General features: G+C 36.7%; 1 protein-coding gene across 3 annotated transcripts in view; it reads right to left on the reverse strand.

Moving 5' to 3' along the window:
* MOB2 (MOB kinase activator 2) overlaps positions 1 to 19872 on the reverse strand; it is a 126929-nt gene that overhangs the window by 38649 nt on the left and 68408 nt on the right. The window contains exon 1 of one of the 3 annotated variants that reach the window (XM_026706589.2): positions 11653 to 11834. The exons of the other annotated variants lie outside the window; for them this stretch is intronic. Within the exon in view, the coding sequence (XP_026562374.2) occupies positions 11653 to 11819 (167 nt within the window). The 5' untranslated portion in view covers positions 11820 to 11834. Of the gene's footprint in view, positions 1 to 11652; positions 11835 to 19872 lie in introns of those variants that run through there. 3 annotated transcript variants of the gene reach the window in all.

Here is a 19872-nt window from a genome sequence, read left to right on the forward strand (position 1 = left end):
CTACGGACTCCAAGAACTGCCTGTGCCTTCGCACTCTGCACCAGTTGAAATTTCCAAATGCTCTTTAAGAATGGCTAAACCTGGCTACATTTAAGCCAGTAACAGCAAAACACTCTTCACATCTAATGTAAATGGACATTAAAATAAACAATACTGAGAATGTAACTTTCTGTAGATAAACTACAGAAAGATTGAAGATTATTTTTTAAAAAATAATCCCTTCGAATGAGAAAACATTTCCAAAATGTAGGTTCCATATTATGTGACTTCCAATGTCAATATTAATTTAAAAGAAGATGGGTATAAATCAAATGAATGAATGAATGATTAAATGAAGTAACCAAGTTCAATCCTTGTCTGTTAATAAAGTTTATCTGAAATGTATATTATATACATTTTTTACATACTGTTTGAACCCTATGTCCTGAATTTGCTTCACAGCAGTAAACCCCATATTTGTTATTATGCATTCCTTTCAAGTTACATACTTTATTCACTCTAATGAAACAATTACTAAGCATGCATGAACATTCAAATAGATTGTTAATGTTCAGTCTGATAAACTGTAAACACTGCACAGCCATTTTGCCTCAGTATAAGGAAATCCTCTGCCTATTATGTAGATACATTTTGTAATGCACGTAAAAAGGAAAGCTTTACAATAAGCTGATAAGTTATTATCAAAATACAACTGATTGTTATTCTAAGCAACAAAAAGCTTTGTTAAAACTCTTAAAACATAAGCTTTGCTTCAGTTACTAGAAAGCATTAATAAAAGCATAATACTTTTAAGAATTTATAACATAACTATGATCAACTGTTGCTTAAATAGCTGTTTGTTTGCCTCTTTCTGGAGTAGTCATAAAAAATACAAATAAAGAATATTAATATCAGGAGGCCTCAGAAGAAAGACTTTTCTCTGTTATAATGGCAACAATGAAATAAGCGTAATATTCATATTACTGTTAAAAGTACAAAATAACTTTAAGAAATGCAGTTTGCTCAGCTAGCTTGAAAGGCCATGTAACCTAAATTGCAACCTATATTAAAACACCAAATTGTAACCTATTTATGTACCATGTCCTTGTTCAACTTACTTGAATGACTCTGTTTCAATACTAATTATGCTTCTGATACTATCTGAGAATATAACCTAAATATACTAGAATGTATTTTAAAGCCACTAGAAAAAACATTTTCATTTAAACATCTAGCAGGGGCTTTCAAGGAAGGAAAGATTAATTGCATAAAATTACTGGGAGAATTGTATCTGTGCTGTACCAAGCTATTTGAAGGATGAAGCAAGAACAATTTTTACAACTTTTTCTTGCGTGCATTAAATGATGATTTGCTTTCTGTGTTAAAACTATTTTCTAAAAAAAAGTTTTTCTACAGTAGTTTTGTAGATGCTTTTAATTTCTTGGTTTCTAGTTTTGCTTAATTCCTTAGTGCTAATTTGTTTGATATTTTACTCATATTATCTGTAAAATACCTAAAAATTCTACCTACTTATCACTTCTTAACTTTCCCATCCCTAACATTCTGAGGTACAATGTAGCTACAAATTCTTTTTAATCATCATTGCTGGTTTATAATCCTTGTTCTATACGATTCTATAGCAATTCTGCAAAGTATTTTGCAATATGGGGCATGGAATATTTACCTAGAGTATTTGACACCTAATTTTTAGCACAAGTTTAATTATAGATTGCATTTAGGATGATTAAAGGCTTGGAGGCTAAAAGATATGAAATATAGTTGCAGGAACTGGATATGGTTTGTCTAGAGAAGGGAAGGACTAGGGGTGACATGACAGCAGTATTCCAATATTTGAGGGGCTGCCACAAAGAAAAGGGGATCAACTTATTTTCCAAAGGACCAGAAGGCAAGACAAGAAACAATGGATGGAAACTAAGTAAAAAGAGAGACAACCTGGAATTAAGGAGAAATTTCCTGACAGAAAAATTAACAGTGAGAACAATTAACCAGTGGAACAGCTTGCCTTCCGAAGTTGTGGGTGGTTCATCACTACTACAGGTGTTTAAGCAGTCACTTGTTTGAAATGATATAGGGTCTCCTACTTGAGCAGGGGGCTGGACTAGAAGACCTCCAAGGTCCCTTCCAGCTCTATTCTGATTGATTGATTTTCCAAATTAATTCTGAATTTAAAAATGCTTTATGGAAAAGGAGATTGGGAAATGCTTAGAATTGCAGGGTTCAATCTTCCATTCTGGTATATAGTAGAACCTCTTCTAATTATTTTTCCATTGTATTTATCAGCCACTCCCTCTCAAAAAATTGCATAAAATATTTAGGCATGCTGGTAATACTAAATTTGCTTTTAAAAATAAGTCTGGGGATTTTTATTAATTCCTGCTGAATTAATAGATGAATATTATTCTCTAGAGCAAGTGATACTAATGCACATACAAAGGCCCACAATTTTGCCTAAAATTTGAATTAATTTATATTTACATAAACTTTATTTTTTATGCTCAGTAGAGAAAATAAACTCTTGTACAAGAAGCACATGGCAAGCAATGGTTAATATAAGGGAATAAATAAATAAAAATCAGGCATTTTTGCCCATCTTCTGTCAAATGAAATACAAAAAATACTTCAGTTCAATCACAAAAAAAAATTACTGACTTCCCTCTGAAGTCTGTCATGACAGTAGACTTTAACATCACAAGGCTAATAGTTACTTATCTATCATATTTATAATTGAAAGCGCAGGGAAAATTATTTAGATTTCCTTAAAACAGAAGCCATTTCAGATGAGTCAAACGTAGTACCTTTATCGGACTTCTGGTTGAGAGCCACAGTGAGCTAAATATCTACTTTTCAGTGGGACAGCATTATGACAGAGATCAGTACAGGATGCAGGATTTTGGCTGCCAAAATTCTCTCCAGATTAGGGAGAGATCTTTAAGATAGCCTGTATGACTCCTTAAATCAGCTTCTTGCAAGTAAACTGCAGGAATCTTCTTTTTGCAGTTTGCTTTTGGATTGAGCAGCTGGGATTTGAGGAAGGAACCCTATTTGCTCACAGTCCTTAATGCAGCCATTTTAGAGGACATTAAAATTGACTGAATCTGAATTCTTAATCAGTTTTTATTTGTGCTCCCCTCCTCCACTGGTTTAGAAAAATTAATACTCTTCAGAATAATGTAATACTGCCTTCACTGGGTAAGTTGCCTTCACGTTAGAGAAAGAATGTTTAAAGTAATTTTAAAAACTTTTGAAAAATATTGCTTTCTGAATTAGTCATCAAAAGGGGCTTAGAAAATGGATTTTAAACAATTTAACAATGGATTAAGAACTCAGATGGACTTGGAATTATAACTAACTTTTCAGAAGATTTCTTCTCGTGAGAAAGTGGCATTGTTTACTTTTTTCCTAGCCAAAATAAGCTAATGGAACTTTATATGTTGGATACTAGAATTGGACACTAGGTGGAGTTGGACTAGAGTTGGACACTAGGCGGAGCTATAGGATAACAAAAGAATGTAAGGAAATAATCTAATAGTGAGCTATTTGTTGGAAAGCATGAAAAAAATATGAAGATTTTTGACAAATAAGTCTTTGAAACTCTTGCAAATGGCTGATAAAGGATGCAATGGAAGAAGAATAGGATGCATTGGATAAGTCTGAAATTAACTTGAACGTGGAAATAAATGTAGAAAGAAAGGATTCCAAAAGCGGATGTATTAAGAGTTTCAAATGAAATAGATGATGCTTCAGTGCCATGCATAGAAGTTGTAAATGAAGGAGATATACAATTATTACACAAAAGGGGTAGGGGGAGGAGGTGTAGGGAAGGGAAGAGACATATTTTTTCTACTGAATGTACAAAAGACATCTATGGAGGTTTTGAAGGACTTTCTGAGAACTGATCTCCCCAAAAAGAACAAATTACTTTATCACATTAACAAAACAGATTTACTAAGGTTTGAAAGATCTTCTGAAGAAGGATAAAAAACAATAGGAAGAAATTAAGATGGAGGATTTTATTTGAAGGGTTAAAAATTAAGATAGTTAAAAGGTTAGGAAAGAATATAAAATTGGCTAATTTGATCAAAGTTAAAATAATTTCTTGTATCTGACAACCCTTACTGGACTTTTGCAGACAAGGAATGAATAACGTTAGTTAAGAGATGAGATATGCAGTAAAGAGAGTGAGTGTAAGTTGCAATCTAATAGGTGGAAATAAATTGTATGCACTTGTTGGGATGAAAGGAGGAAGTTATTTTTCTTTTTCTTTTTTCCTCCCCTCTTTTGCACACTTTTTAGATTTTTGTAGCTTGAATAGCCTGAATATTTAATAAAATTGTTTGGAAAACATGATATATCCATCATAAATTGTGATTTGCATTTCATCTATTGCTTTTCTATTAAATCAAAGAGAGAAATATAAGTGGAAGAATTAGCGTCAGAGGAGGCGAAGGCAGCAGCACATCATGGCATGGAACACACTGCAATACTCTTGTGTTTCCTTGAGTTTAGGCTTGGCATTGTTGGAACCATGTTCCACCAGAATGGATGCCCCCCCCAAATATGAATGCCCTGCTGCATGGCAGACCACTCTAGCCCCACAAAAATCCACCATATCAAATGGATGCAGGCAATTTGCAAGGAAATTATAAGTACTTCCAAGACCTGACACATTTAATTGACAAACATCACATCAATTAAAAACTAGGATCCACAAACACCAGCTGGCAGTCAAACGCCAAATCCTCTATCCACACTGACACTGAACAGCACCAGTTTGATTGGAGCAACACAAAAATCATTGGCCACACTACTACCTGCCACACCTGTGAGTTCATCAAAGCCTGGCACTCCACAAGCAATTCCATCCACAGACATATTGACCTACAACCAGCCGATGAATCTCTCAGAATACAAATCAACCACACAGCCAACAAGAGACAGCACAGATCCTCAACCAACTCACGCAAGCCACCACAACCGGCACTTCACCTCCTAATGACCCTCACCTGATGTAACTTCCCCATCACAAGACTCTCACTGATGATTCACACCTGACCCATCACAAGATCCTCACTTGACACACCCACACCTAAAACATTATAAACTGAAGAACACTCTTATTTTGGAATCTACTTTATTGCCACTACACAAAGTATATATGAAGAATAGTAGAATGCAACCATTGTTTTGACCATTTTTCTAATGAAAGACTTTCACAATGGAAATTTCTTTTTAAAAAACTCTCTTTTGTTAGAGAAAGGATAAAGTATTCAGTGCATATCCACAGTCAATTAATAAGATTAGCTTGTGCATTTTTGTTACTGAAGTTATGTTATATATTTAAAAGGTTCAGATTGATAATATCTTCTAGGGATGTGCAAAATATGATTTAAAATACACACACACATAACTAAGATGGTTTAATTTTAAGAAAGACTAGATTGGCTGTGATGTTAACTACAGTTTTATGTTATAAGAATAAGCTGCAGCAGGATTAGAGCTTGAACTCTGCCCTAACCCCAACAGAATGGCTAGGAGGCGTCTGAAAATACTCGTTTTCACTGTGTTTTAATTGTAGCATTCTAGGTCATGGAAACTTAACCATGTATGATTAGTTTTAACTACGGGAAAAATGAGTTACTTTCAAAGCATATTTTATAAATGTGTCTTATTTCAATTACCAGAGTTATAATTAACCAAACTGGAAGGCCAGAGGAAAAATGGAAGCTTATGAGCCTCAAGGCTTTATTTAATGCAAGTCAAAGTTTGGCATTACATCCAAATACCTATTCAATTATGATTTATTATGATTAACATAACTAATGTATCAAATAAAAAAATCTGATAAGCTTGTGAATTCAATACTGATGTGACCCCAAAAAAGCTATCTACAATGAAAGCTGTTATACACAATATAATGACCCAAGGGGTAGGACATCTGTTATGTGAAGTAGAAAAACAAATTTCCATAAAACAGATGTGATTATTTTGTTGTTGTTGCATGACTTTCATGTGGTGGTGGTGACAGCGGTGGAGGGAAAGACAGCCAATGGGTGTTGACCTTAGGCATTGCTAAGATGACGACAGCCTCACTGTATAGGGTCCACTATAATTATAGTCAGCACAAGTAATAATGTTCAATAGATTTGATGTTATAGATTTCAGATTTGGTATATTTGGTTTTCCAAATATATTTACACCAGCATTTAAAAGATCTGAAGTCTGATTAATCGTGAATTAGAAATCTTCAGTAAGTATTCTGCCTTTTAAAACTAGCAGTTACAGGGATCATCCTGAAACAAGTGAAAATTCAGTTATAGCTCTTTCAACTGTTTCAATTTTGAAAAATCATTATTTTCAAATAAATTTATCTTAAATATGATTCTGTAGTAAGTGAAAATGAATATTGCTTGATAGCTAGAAGTTATTGAATACAAGCTTTGTTAATTTCAAGTGATAAAGAAGAATCACTTATAATCATTGTAAAGGAAATTAAAATTTCAAAAGGAAAAAGTTGATTTATATAGGACAGGTAGCAGTGGTTTGTAACATTAATTATGAAGTTCCATTAACTATCACATTTAAGGCCCATAAAAGGCACATTTAAGGCCCCAAATAAAAGCCAGCTGTACTACCCGTGCCCCTGAATATGTGTTGAGATGATAGAAAATAAATTCTCATATAATCACAACCAAAGAGCTTGACACTAAGTCCGTTATTATTAAACCCGTTAACTATCAAAACACAAGACTGGTACAAATCATTATTCCTGACCAAAAGAGAGTGGCTTCAAGCCAATGAAATGGAGAAGGAGGCAGAAGAAAACATAGAAATAGTCCTTACTCAGTGGTAATTTTACAATGTTAACCAGATTGGATTTATTATGTTGGAAAAAGATAGGAATATGTTATCCAAAAGACTACTTGTTATCTTCATAATCAGTAACATTAATTTTTGTTTTCCATCTCAAAAACAATTCAAGTCACTTTATCATAGGGTGTTTGCAATCAATGGAATTTCCTTAATCAAGGATGAACACTGGAAAATAAAAAAGACATAACTGTCTAAGCCAGAAAAAGTCATATATATGGGGAAACCACACTGAGTCAGCAATAGAGGCACAGTATGATAAAGTCAGAAGGTAGATTAATTCTAAACTGCAAAGCTAATGTGTTTGTGGTTTCTCAAAGAGAACTCAAATGTCCTCCACATCCTGTTAACAATTACAAATTCAAATGCAAGAACATAGCTGTAATCTGGTAAAAAGAGGAAAAGGAAGAGCTAGATTCTCCACCCTACCCCAAAATCTTCCTATGATAAGGAAGTGAGTTTCCCCACATACAGTAATTACTTTAAGGCTCTAATGTTTCACAGTAAAAGTTCCCTGAAAGAGAATTTCATCTATGGAATATCATGCATTATAGCAGATACCCATTAGGCATCCTGTTTCCTTGTATGATTAAAACTGAGTACTGAGACTTGTATTCCAAGTCCTGCCAAAAAATGTGATGTAGGGAGGCTTTGTAGCAAGATGGGCAGCAAACAAATTTAAATAAATAAATAAATAATAATGTGTGCAATCAGGATTCTAAATTGTATGGAAAAATCTATATTGGTAAAATAGGTCCTGCTCCAATGCAAGGAGTTAATTTATTTTTAATTAATTAATTTTAGTTAATTTAAAATTAACTAAAGATTTCCTATTTAATCTCCAACAAGGTACATGAAATGATATTATATTGAGATTCTTTGGCAGAACTATGCATTATGCACATAATCATAGGTAAGTGTACAATCAATTAGTCATACTATCACAATAATGTAGATCAAACCATGGAATTGATTCTGCTAAAACAAATTTCATCTCTGAATATGCCTCATTAAGTATAAGCCACACATCAGATAAAACAGATAAATTTACCAACATGTTTATCTCAAATCCTGTAACATTAGTTCACGACATCAGTCTATAAGAATCTTCTAATGTCCCCTCCAAAATCAGAAGCAGCGGCAAACTGATAGCTGGACCACATAGTCAAGAGTGCTATAAAACTGCACCTTTAAAAACAAAATCCTGGAAATAAAAATTTCTAGGTGAGCAAATAAGGGATGCTAATTTATGAAGATGAGACTAATGTGGGCACTGGAATGATGATATACTTACTCCTTTCTTGCCTAGTGTCATTGCTGTTTACAACTGATCAATTCAGCTATTTAATTCTGCATTTTTTTTAGTAGCCTGTGACATGTCAGTTATGGGAATGGCAGTAAGTGATTAAGCAAATGGGAGAGGCTCAGGAGATTAATGATAGAGAGGTATATTGTTGGGGTACCCCTGGATTCACACAGTATATCAGCAACTGACCAACAAACTTTGGATGGGGAAGGACCTAAAAATGAATCCCCAAAATTTACAGTGTTGCTGTTTGTCATTATTTAAGTATACCACTGCACAAATTAATTATCACAATCTTTACTTGTTGAAAAGCATCTGCAATGTAAAGAACATACAACACCTGAAGATTAATAGTAGGGCTGCATTCTGCATGGCATCAAGGACAAAGAAAAGTGGGACTTGTAATTCATATTTTACCTTTTGAAGATGTAAAAGGCTGACAAGACTTAGTTACAAACTCTAAACTTCCAAAACTCCTAAACTTAAGTTAAGTGGGATACAAGTGATGTCTTAATACTACCAGGAAGTCTCCCTCTCCCTGGCCAATAAATATTTTATTTCTGACAACTGCACGAAAACTACTTAAAAAACAAACTATTTGTGGTAATTTTATCCTGCTTCCCAGCAGAAAATGCGGTAGAACTGGCTTACTAAGATTAATAAGTAGACAAGCATTATATTTAGGCTCACAGTACAAAAATGAAAATTGAGGGAAAGGAGACAAGTATAGGCACAAATTCTCAAAGTTACACATTCTGATATAGATTTAGAAAAATGGATTTAAATTCTTTTTTAAAAGCTTTTGGTTTCTTCATCTTCCTCTGTTTAGTGTTTAACATTCTTTCAAATTAAATGAACAGAAGACCACAGAATTCTCCAGGGGCCAAGGCTCTGGAGTGGAAACTGAATAAAATTGTGCCCTTCCACTTTTAGACAAGCTTCGCTGACCCTGATGGAATGTTACTACACACATGTAAAACCGTGAATTTGGCTCCTTGAGAATAAAAAAAATTGCCAGCTGAATCTGGGAGGGAACCACTTTAAATGCTGACAGCGAGCCAAGAGCTTGCTGGAAGCAATGTTTTTTATTAGCCTCTTATTGCCTTCAACCCAGAAACCTCAATCCTTGCTTCTAACACCACCCCTTTTGCGCCTGATCATTTCAGATTCAGTGTTATACTTTTGGAATTGAACTTACACGCTTCCAAATTCTCCCTACTGTCATACACTTTTTCTCTCCAGTTCCTTCTCTGAGTCTGGCCTAACTATTAAAGACTAAGAACACTCATTTTATGCAGGTATTTTCATTAGGATTTCCTCAATCGTTCATCTAGGATTTCATAACCCAAAGTTTGATCCTAACCTGTAAACAAAGTGGTTATTTTTTTTAGTTTAAATTTTTAATGGCTGAATTTTGCTTTCAATTTCTTCTTACTTTTGAAAACTAAAGCATACAGTTAAGATCTAGATCACACAGATGTTCCCGTCCTACTATTAAAACAGGAAATCCACATCATCGAGATTTCCTCTTCTCTGGAATATATTTGTTCCGGAAAGCCACTAATGAAAGATTATGGATTGAAATGGCACAAGTAAACAATTCATGCTACAACTACTGCTACATCACAATCCTATGTTGTACCAGATAAGGAAATAATGCACACCCTGAAGCATTACTTACACTGTTGCAGAATTGCTCATGTTTTTCAGCTACATGGCAGGTTGTAAAGATAAAATTATATAGCAAACAGCTGCTTATTTTTTTCTTAAAATTTCATAGACCAAAGAGATGAATCAATTATTATTGTGCATCTTCATGACAGAAAGGAGAAAAAGATTCAAATGATTTTAGTAGGAAAATAAGATGACAGAACTGTTTTCTTTTCCAGATAAGGTAACTTATAGCCTATTTTGAAAGAAAAGTGGTACAAAGTGAAAAATGATACACATTCCACCATCGTATTTTTCCCAGGTTTGTATACCACTGTATCTATTTCCACCATCTCTTTTCAGACTTTCTTAACCAACTTAGAATGACACACTAAGTGCAAAATTAATTAACTTTAAGTAATGGTTGTTAAGAGGACCTGCTTTATATGGACAAGCTACAGCTCCTAACAAATGAAAAGTTTAAGCTGAACAAAAAGAGATATTTTCCTTGGCACTGTTTCCATTAAATAATGCTATGAGGCCACCTGTTAGTCTTAATTAGAAATAAATTAATCTTCTTACCAGTATTATTCCTTAAGTAACAATTTTGTTAAGGACCTCACAGCATATATGGGTTAAAAAAGCAGCATTTCAAAATAATCAAAACAGTGTTTCATGTAGGAGAAGGAGTAGCAGAACCTGGGGGAGGAGTTAAAAGAGGAATTAGCCTAAAATCCCTATGTAGCCACAAGCGAACTAAATCCAGCCTCCCTTGAGTTCCATTGGCTCTTATTTAAATCCAAACAGTTGTTAACCGTTAATTAAGAATATTCCTGTGCATAGGCATGATTAACAATAAATCAGTTTAACTGGACCTTCATGTGTGGAACTGATCTTTTGCACCTGACACTCCAGTTCTTATAGCACAATAAAGTTTTGTGGAAAATATGGAACAGTGATGCTGATAGCAAGAATCTGATTGTCCTGCCCTTAATTTTATATTAAAGATGAAAGAGGAGATGAGAGTTTCATACCTAGATTTCTTTCTACAAGCCAAGAATCTCATGACTGTGGGGTCCTTGGTGCTCCCTGAGCTTGGTTGTTTCCTTGCAAATATTTCATTAACTAGGCAACATCATCAATGCTAGAAGAGAGTAGGGTTTGTTCTCTTGGGCTTGCCCTGTCAGCGTTGGGGGGAGTATGCCAAGGGAACTCTCCAAGGCAAGTCAAAACTTTATCTACCATTAGAGGAAATGTAAAGATTTTGAAACATCTAGAAACAAGCAAAGTAATAACTAGCAGTCAGCACGGGTTTGTTAAGAACTGATCATGCCAAACCAATCTTATTTCATTCTTCAACATAGTGATTAAATTAGTAGACCAGCAAAATACTGTGGACATAATATATTTAGATTTCAGCAAGGCATTCGACAAAGTAGACCACAACCTACTTCTTAGTAAGCTAGAAAAGGTGGAATAGATAGCACCACCACTAGATGGACTCGCAACTGGCTGGCAAACCGTACTCAATGAGTAGTCCTTAATGGGTCTAAGTCTACATGGAGGGTCTACATGTACAATAGCGAGGTCATCAAATATCCAAAGATGTTGTGCAAAAATAAAATCCTTAGACATAACTGGTTTTTAAATCCAAGGCAGTATTGATTATAAACGAAGCACAGATAAGCAGACATCACATTAGGGAAAGTTCATGAACAGGCTTAAAAGCAAGTTTTCCCATACATTCAAAACAATTTTACTCCTTTTTCCTATTAATTTGGTAGATGGAAAATAAGAAATAATTGAAGGATATTCTTATCCTTTCTTACCTGTTCAGTGTATAAGACCCATTCTTCTTAAGTCTCATGTTTGCAAATAGAAATGTTAGGGGGAAAATCAGAAGAGAATGTTTGTCCAAGTTTAAGAAGAACAAAAGCACCTGTTTGTTAGAAAAGCATTTGTTGGTCAGAGAACCTCTTTCCTGTTTCACAGTCATCAGTGGAAAAATCAGAAACCGCCAATTACTAGGAAGGAAATCATTACAGTCAAAACAAGAGCCCGAGGATGTAAAATAGTCCACCCTCTTTACGAGCAACGCTACTCAAAATTTAACAAAAACTATTCTAATCTGGCAGCTGAAGCAAAGGGAACAATGGGGAAAAGAAAGTGGCATCCCCAGACATGTTTTCAAAGGTAAGTCTGCAGAAGTGAAAAGTCAAATGGATGGGCTTTGTCTTCTTCTTTTAGTTAAGTTTGCAAGCAGTTCCAATGATTCCCTGTTCCCCTCACTCCTACTTGACTTATTACTCAAATATTCATGACTGTCTCAGAAGAACAAGAAAAATGACAAACAAAAGCAAGAGAACTGGTTTCCATATTCTTTAATGTCATAAAGATTACGCAGAAGGCAATAGAACAGGAAAGTAGGTGAAACAGACAGTTATAATAATGTCAGCAGATTTGACTGCTGCTTAACTAATTTAACACAAAATGTACAGTATGTTATTCTTGAACAGAAGCACAGTGGCGGAAGGAGGGGCAGAAGCTTCCATGGGCTCAGTCCTCACCAAGCTGCCTTCAATAAATCACACTGTCTCTGATTAAGTTGTTTAGTTTCTCTTCTTGTACAGCTCTTCTGCTCCCTGACTGCTGAACATTACACTGTCGATCAAAGAAGTTTCTGTAATAGGTAGCCAGTAATTATACTTCATGTGGAACTTGAACATAAGTAGCAAGATACAACCCAGATTGGAGACTGTCTAAAAACAGACATGCACTTACAATCAACATTTAGATGTCACAAACATCTCATCAGAAAAAGTTCTTCCAAATATAATTTACTAAGTGAATTGGAAAGCAAGAACAGAAATGGTACAGCTTCTCTGATATGACTGCAACTGAACCATTTTAAAAATAAAATGTTAAATTATATACCTACAATTTAGGCAAATCAAAACAAAACAAAAATTAAACTGAGAAATCTTTTATGCTCAAACAATGGAGCAATTTAGGTTTGACAGATCAAAATTTGGAGTTTAGGGCATTAAATTACCATTTATCTCATGGGTTTCCAAAGTTGGCAACTTTAAGACATGTGGAGATTCACTCCCAGAATTCCCCAGACAGCATAGCTGGATGAGAAATTATGGGAGCCGAGTCCACAAGTCTTAAGGTTGCCAAGTTTGGAGACTCCTGATTTATACCTGATTTATACCTGAGGACACACGGAAAATAAAATGTAAAATGGGACAATTTTTCTCATAGGTTGGTGTAATTTGTAAGTTGGTGTAATCGGAATAATATGTCCCCTGAACCCTCATGGAGAGAGTCTTGTGAGGGGAAATGGCCGCTCAACAGATAGAACAAATAGAGATCCCAACGGAATTTTTGTGAACAAAATGGTGCCAGCAGTTATTTTAGGCGCCAAAATTCAGGAGCAACTATCACCTCTTATTACAAGCCGATGCAATACTAACAAATAGAGGCAATTAAGGGAGAATTTGAGCTCAGAAGCTCCCTCCGTTTAGGTGTTCTATTTGGGGAATTAGAGAAAAGCCTCAACCATTTAAAACTGGCCGCTCATCTCCTAAAGCGGCACAGCAGCAGGGCTTTGCAATGTCAAGCCGATCTGATAGCTTTCACGATGTCAAGTGGTTGTGAGCTTTTCCAATCACTGCAGAAGTGGCTGAGAGCTTCCTGGGGAGCCGATCTGTATTCCGATGGCAGTCTTTGCCAATTTGCCATCAGAATAATGTTTGTTTGAAAGAATTTAGAATTGATTACTAAATTGTAGTTCAAATCTGTTTAATTTCTCCTAGTCTGGCCAAGGAACAACCAAGCTGCCTATCTCACGAAGGCTGAGCTAAATAAAGCTGGGAGACGCTAAGGAGGAGTACGTGGAGGAGGAGGAGGAGCGCCCTATCAATCAAGCCCAGCCTATCCCAGCTAAGTCTAAGCAACTCCCGCTGCCGGATGCTTGGAGCAGCTCATTGGAGAAATAACTAATTAGATGTGAAGGGGCACAAATTGCTAAGAGTGGGCAAGAGAAACATAAATTAGAATTGTACTACATATGCTTGAAAGGTCTTCTGCATAGAAGAAAATGAAATAGAAAATTTTTTACAAATTGAATTACAGACAGGATGGGCCTCCACACATATGATATTCTTCCCACTTCTGAACAAGAAAAAGAAAAAGAAAAAATTTGTTTGCTATAAAGCGTGGATAAAAAGATTAAGGAAATAACCAGTATTTTAATAATAGGTGACAATTCAGTTGGAAGGAACTATAACCCATTGTAAAGCTTACACTGGAAACCATGTTTATCTGTGACTTTTATTATTAATTATTAAATGTATATTCTGCATTATTCATTGTGAATGTTACTAACCAGATACTAAAGCCATCAAAGTATATAGAACGTGATTCCCAAAATATTCACACACAATTTAAGGCTTGAGCATGTATTGGCCGTGGTCCTAGAGGGGAGACATGATAGCAGTATTCCAGTATTTAAGAGGCTGCCACAAAGAGGAGAGGTTCAACTTATTTTCCAAAGCAGCTGAAGGCAGGACAAGAAACAACCAATGGAAACTAATCAAGGAGAGAAGCAACCTGGAATTGAGGAGAAACTTCTGGACAGTGAGGACAATTAACCAATGGAGCAGCTTGCTTTCAGACGTTCTGGGTGCTTCATCACTGTAGGGTTTAAGAAGAGACTGGACAGTAGCTTGTCTGAAATAATATAGGATGTCCTGCTTGAGCAGGGGGCTGGACTAGAAGACCTTCAAAGTCCTTCATCTCTATTCTGATTCTAAAAAGAGTTGACAAAACATGCAGAAGATGATTTTCAAAAAAGGAAGTGCATTGTAAATTATCTCTACCATTTTGACCTGTTGTTTGATCCAAACCATTTTCAATTAAGCAGCAAAAGAATCTGCAGAAATGCAACTTACAGAAAATGTGTTTGTGATGTCTTAAGAGTTCCAAAGCAGGAAAAAATTAAATATATGTACATGGAAGTACAGCTTTCGTTCTACCTCAATGCCAGAACTAGCTTAGAAGCAATAGTCAGAGGGCAAAGACTGTATCTGTAACCTGAGGATTTACTTTTTACAAATAGTTCTTTAGAGGGCCATTTTATATGTGTGTAAAATAAAACAGCCTGGGTGAAATGGGCTGTTAAAACTCCTTAAATTGGAAAGTTTGTAGTATTCAAATGAGAGTCTTTGAACACAAAGAGATTAGTGTTCCATATATTGAAGATGTACAGTAAGATATATTTACTAGAGACTTGATGTGATTACATATATAAAGTGGCTGTCAGATTAACAGAGTTGGAAGGGACCTTGTAGGTCATCTAGTCCCGTGATGGCGAACCTATGGCATACGTGCCAGAGGTGGCATGCAGAGCCCTCTCTGTGGGCACATGAGCCCTCGCCCAGCTCAGCTCTACCGTGCCTGTATGTGCACGCCCTCCCACCGGCCAGCTAGTCTTCAGTTCTCTGCCGTGCATGTGGGGGGTGAGGCACATGTGGGGGTGGGGCGCATGCATGGGGAAACTGGGTGCATGCATGGGGATGTGTGCGCATGTGCAGGGGGTGGGGCACATACGCAGGGATGTGCACATATTGCACATGCGCGGGGATGTGCTCACTGATCTAGTCCAACCCCCTGCCCAAGCAAGAGACCCTATACCAGTGATGGCTAACCTATGACACGCGTGTCACTCGTGACACGCTGAGGCACTTTGACTGACACACCTGTTGGTGTGGGGAAAACCTGCACATTTAGAGGCTGCCTGTGCTCTGCTCCAATCCCTGCTCCCTGCTTGTTGCGTGGAGGCGTGGTGCCACTGCTGCCACAAGATCTTTGCAGCGGAGAACCAGTTTTAACCGCCATAAAATAAGGTTTGTCAGTTTCATTACCTCAGGAACGCTACAGGAGGAAAGGAGATCCATGAGGTTCACAGCCCTGTAAGGTGGCCTTCCGATCCCACATCCTGCACCTGTAGCCCTGAGACCAGGGAGACGAGTTTCACAGCCCTGTGTGATCACACCAGCCCAGTCCGTCATAAACCAAATTATTGATATTTCTTGAAGTGACACACGACCCGAGGAAGGCTACACTTTTTCCCGATTTTCGACACACCAAGCTGAAAAGGTTAGCCATCACTGCCCTACACCATTTCTGACAAATGGCAGTCCAATCTCTTCATGACAGTCTCAAGTGATGAAGCTCCCACAACTTCCGAAGGCAAGTTGTTCCATTGGTTGACTGTCCTACTGTCAGAAAATTTCTCCTTATTTCCAGGTTGAAACAAGGAGGAGATTCAATCGAAGTTGTCTTTAGAAAAGTAATTTTAAATACCCCTTAGATATCCAAATTGAAAATTAACATGTCTTAGGAGCTGACACTGAAATTTCACATCCAGTATAAGCGGAGGGGGGAGGTTGTCTATGTATTTCTATTTTGCCCTTTGCTTTTGTTCACTTCTTTTCATGATAATGCCACGTTTTAAAAACAAGCTTCCACGTCTAATTTTGCATATCAAAAGTCAGGGTCTTAAATTACCTTGTACTTGAATTCCTTATATTCCCAATATCACTCCAAGAGTAAGAATCACATAAAGAAATTATTTCATTTATTTCTATATTCGGCTATAAGAGCTTGTAAATAACCATAAGCATGAGGGGAGGGGAGAGCAGAGCTGCTGCATGATAATAGCTGCTTAAGTAGATTTAGAATAGTGAGTTCAAGTTAATCAAAGAGTTAAAATATATTTCAAAAGTCCTAATTTAACATTTTTTTAAAAAAAATACAGTCTTATAATAATAAATATTTCTCCTATTTAAGAAATTTGTAAGTGGAACTATCAACAAAAGGCACAGATTACACACAAGCATGCTTAACTATATGTTGGATTGTGGGCAACATTCTTAAACATCCCAAAATATAAGGCTACTACTCCCCCAAATCCATGTTTATAACATTGCATGCATTATTTTTTTTAGAAAGGAGGATCAGTTGAAGAATCTGCTGTTTATTTTCCCCTCCTTCTACAGCAAAGTTATAATCAGGTGATTGTGCATAAGCACATTTGCCCAAATACAGGAAGCGACTGCATAGCTTGCCAATTTGCTCCACCCAAGTGCTCCCAGTTGGTATAAAAAGCAGTGCTGCAAAATATAGTCCCTGACATAATCCAGAAGGCGGAAAGTTTGGCAGTACTATGGGAAAACAGCAGTAAGGCTACATTTTAAAAGGGAGAGTAAATCACTTCAGCTTATTGGAATGAGAAGAACTTACAATACATTTTACCTTTCAAGGTTTTTAGAAGTATAATGAAATGCTGCAATAAATCTGAGGTCATTCCCACATCATTAGGCAAACATATAACAATTAACTATATAAAATCTTAAAGACATTGATTATATCTTTTCATTTCACCATATTTTTATCAGTTGTATGACATGTAGCTTTGAGGCACAAATATGTATGTGTTCACATATGGAGCAAAACCAAAGGTAAGCAGAAACAGTAATAATTAACTTATTAACAATAGCCATTCAGATGCATGATGTGACATAAAAGCAAGAAAAAAGCGGGGTGGGTGGGTGGTGTATGTGTACACACACACACACGTACACGTTAAAATCTGACATTTATGATTACATATTAAAATGGATACTCACTGCTCAGTTTGAGTTTATTTCCAAGTATAAGACTAACTAAAAGTGGAATCTCTTTTCAGTTCCTAAAGATTATATAGATACATCTGGGCAATATTCTTGCCACTGCTATGGAAGTAGTTTGTCATTGCCTACTTCTGGTATGGGTTTAGATCCCCTAGTCAAGCCTATCGTTTGGGAATTTCCTGGTTGTCTCTGTTCCTAAATCAGCCTAACTTTGCTTCGCTTCTAAGACCCAACAAGACCAGCTACTGCCAAGACAAAATATAATGGCAGAGGTCAGCTGCACATTCATATAGCTTCATTAATCGCAGTTGTTTTACATATGTCATTCTGCTATTCTGTTACTAACATTCTGTATATATCTTCAACTGATGAGCCACTCACAAGAAGTCAAACTGCATTAGAACTGGATTTCCATTATTTAAATTATCCATAGAAGTCATTTGTTGTGCCTTACTACTTCAGACCTAACTATCAGCAGGCAATCCGGATGGAAACGGTATCAACAAGAAAAGCAGGTAACTCTGGTGGCAAATCCAGTTCTAATACAGGCTAACTGCTAATAAATCCCTAAGATTTAGCAATGATTTTAAGCTGTCAAAAGAAGAACTTTGAAAATCCTTATTCTATTTTTTATGGATTTTGATTTTCTTACGTGTCTACCTTGTTTAAAACTTATTTTTGAAAAAACTCAAGAGATTAAATAAATCTATATGATGAAAGTGATTTACATATTACAGATGCACATCCTCCGTTTGATCCCCTCAACAAGCTCCTTCTTTCAAATGTGAGCATCTGCCTTACCAACTAGACGCTCCTATATACCAAAGAAAATTCCCTTCCCCTCCAGCATTATCTCTAGTGATATTCCAGGAGATCCAATAGCTCTTTAGACCAGATTCTTATAGTCCTTCCTGTATGGGACAGATTAACAAAAATAGCTCCCTATTCTACTGATTGCAATGTATTGTTTGCAGAACTGTGCAATGAAAAATGAATCAGTTTTTAAAATCAAGTCCCAAATAGTTGATTCATAATAACTTCCTTGCTAATTCTAGGTCAAAAGTGAGAGGCATTATTCCTCCAGGGCTGATCTCAGCTGGTGTTGATAGGAGTGGAAAGGCCTAAGGACCACCTACTGTAGAATTCCACAGGGCTTCACATTCTCCCCACTTCTTTTCCACAGACTCTTGGGTGAGGGCAATGCAGAGTCAGGTGTCATAAATGTGAAGGTGACACCCCACCTTTATATCTCATTCTCTGTCTGCCACGCAAATCCAGGCTCAGTACCTGGAGACTGTGAGGATCTAAATGGGGCTTAAGCTGATCCTGAGCAAAACCAAGAAGCTTCCAATTCTACAATCACCTGTTTCCAGGGTCTAAACAGCTCTAGTTCTTAACAGGCTGGCACTCCTGCAGGCAGAACTCATGTATAATTTGGTGATCCTTCTTGACTCTAGGCTCCTGTTCAATGAGTAGGTGGAAGCTGTGGGTATCCCATCTTATATGCCAATTTGATACTTTATATACTCAGGCCTTAGTCACCTCCCATCTGGATTCCCTAATATGAAGTGTTTTATGCTATTGGTTTTTTCTTTCTTTCTGGTAGCTGTGAGCCACTTAGCATCATTGTGTGAGATAGGTAGTGTCATGCCCCTGTTGGAGACTGACTCCCAGGGAGAGGAGGAACAGCTGACAGGGAGTGGAAGTGTGGCTCCAGAGGTTGTGGAGGAAGCTGGGGAAGGGCATAGGCCGGCTGGGCAGTCAGAAGAGGACCCAGGCCCATCCCCTCTCCATCCTAGGGCACGCAGGGAGGAGAGGATAAGAGAGAAATGTGAATGGCATGGTCTACGGGGGAGGAAAGGGCCTTGATCCCCTTCATGGGCTGTAGCTGTGAGAACTAAAAGGACGGACTGCGGATGAGCCAGTGCTGGAAACAAAGCATGAAAATATTTCTAGTCTGTCCGTTCTTACCTGAGTTTGGCATCCTTCCCAGTGTGTATTCTGATATCTGTGAACGTCTACAAGCCCTTATCTTGCTTGGTTCCCTTAATTGCTTCAGTGTGGTTTGTGTTGTTTTTTTCTAGTTATAATTTATAGTATTTTTAGTTTAAACAGCATGTCCTCCTTTTTGCAACTGTTTGTGGGGTAGTTTTTTGTCTCCAGTCAAGGATATTTGGAGCTTTGAAGCCAAGTTGAAGGAATTAAAGGGACTTCAACTGTTTTTGTGCCTGTGTTGTTTTTGTATCCCATCCTGGGTCATCACAGGGATCTGAAAGACTGTCCTTGTTACTAATATTTATTTGCAAATATCTAAATTCTGCTTTTCTAAACATAGAGCCACGATAACAAATG

The sequence above is a fragment of the Pseudonaja textilis genome, chromosome 1 (assembly GCF_049901715.1).
Source record: "Pseudonaja textilis isolate UNSWEBS1 chromosome 1, rPseTex1.2, whole genome shotgun sequence".
Classification (NCBI taxonomy): Eukaryota; Metazoa; Chordata; class Lepidosauria; order Squamata; family Elapidae; genus Pseudonaja; species Pseudonaja textilis.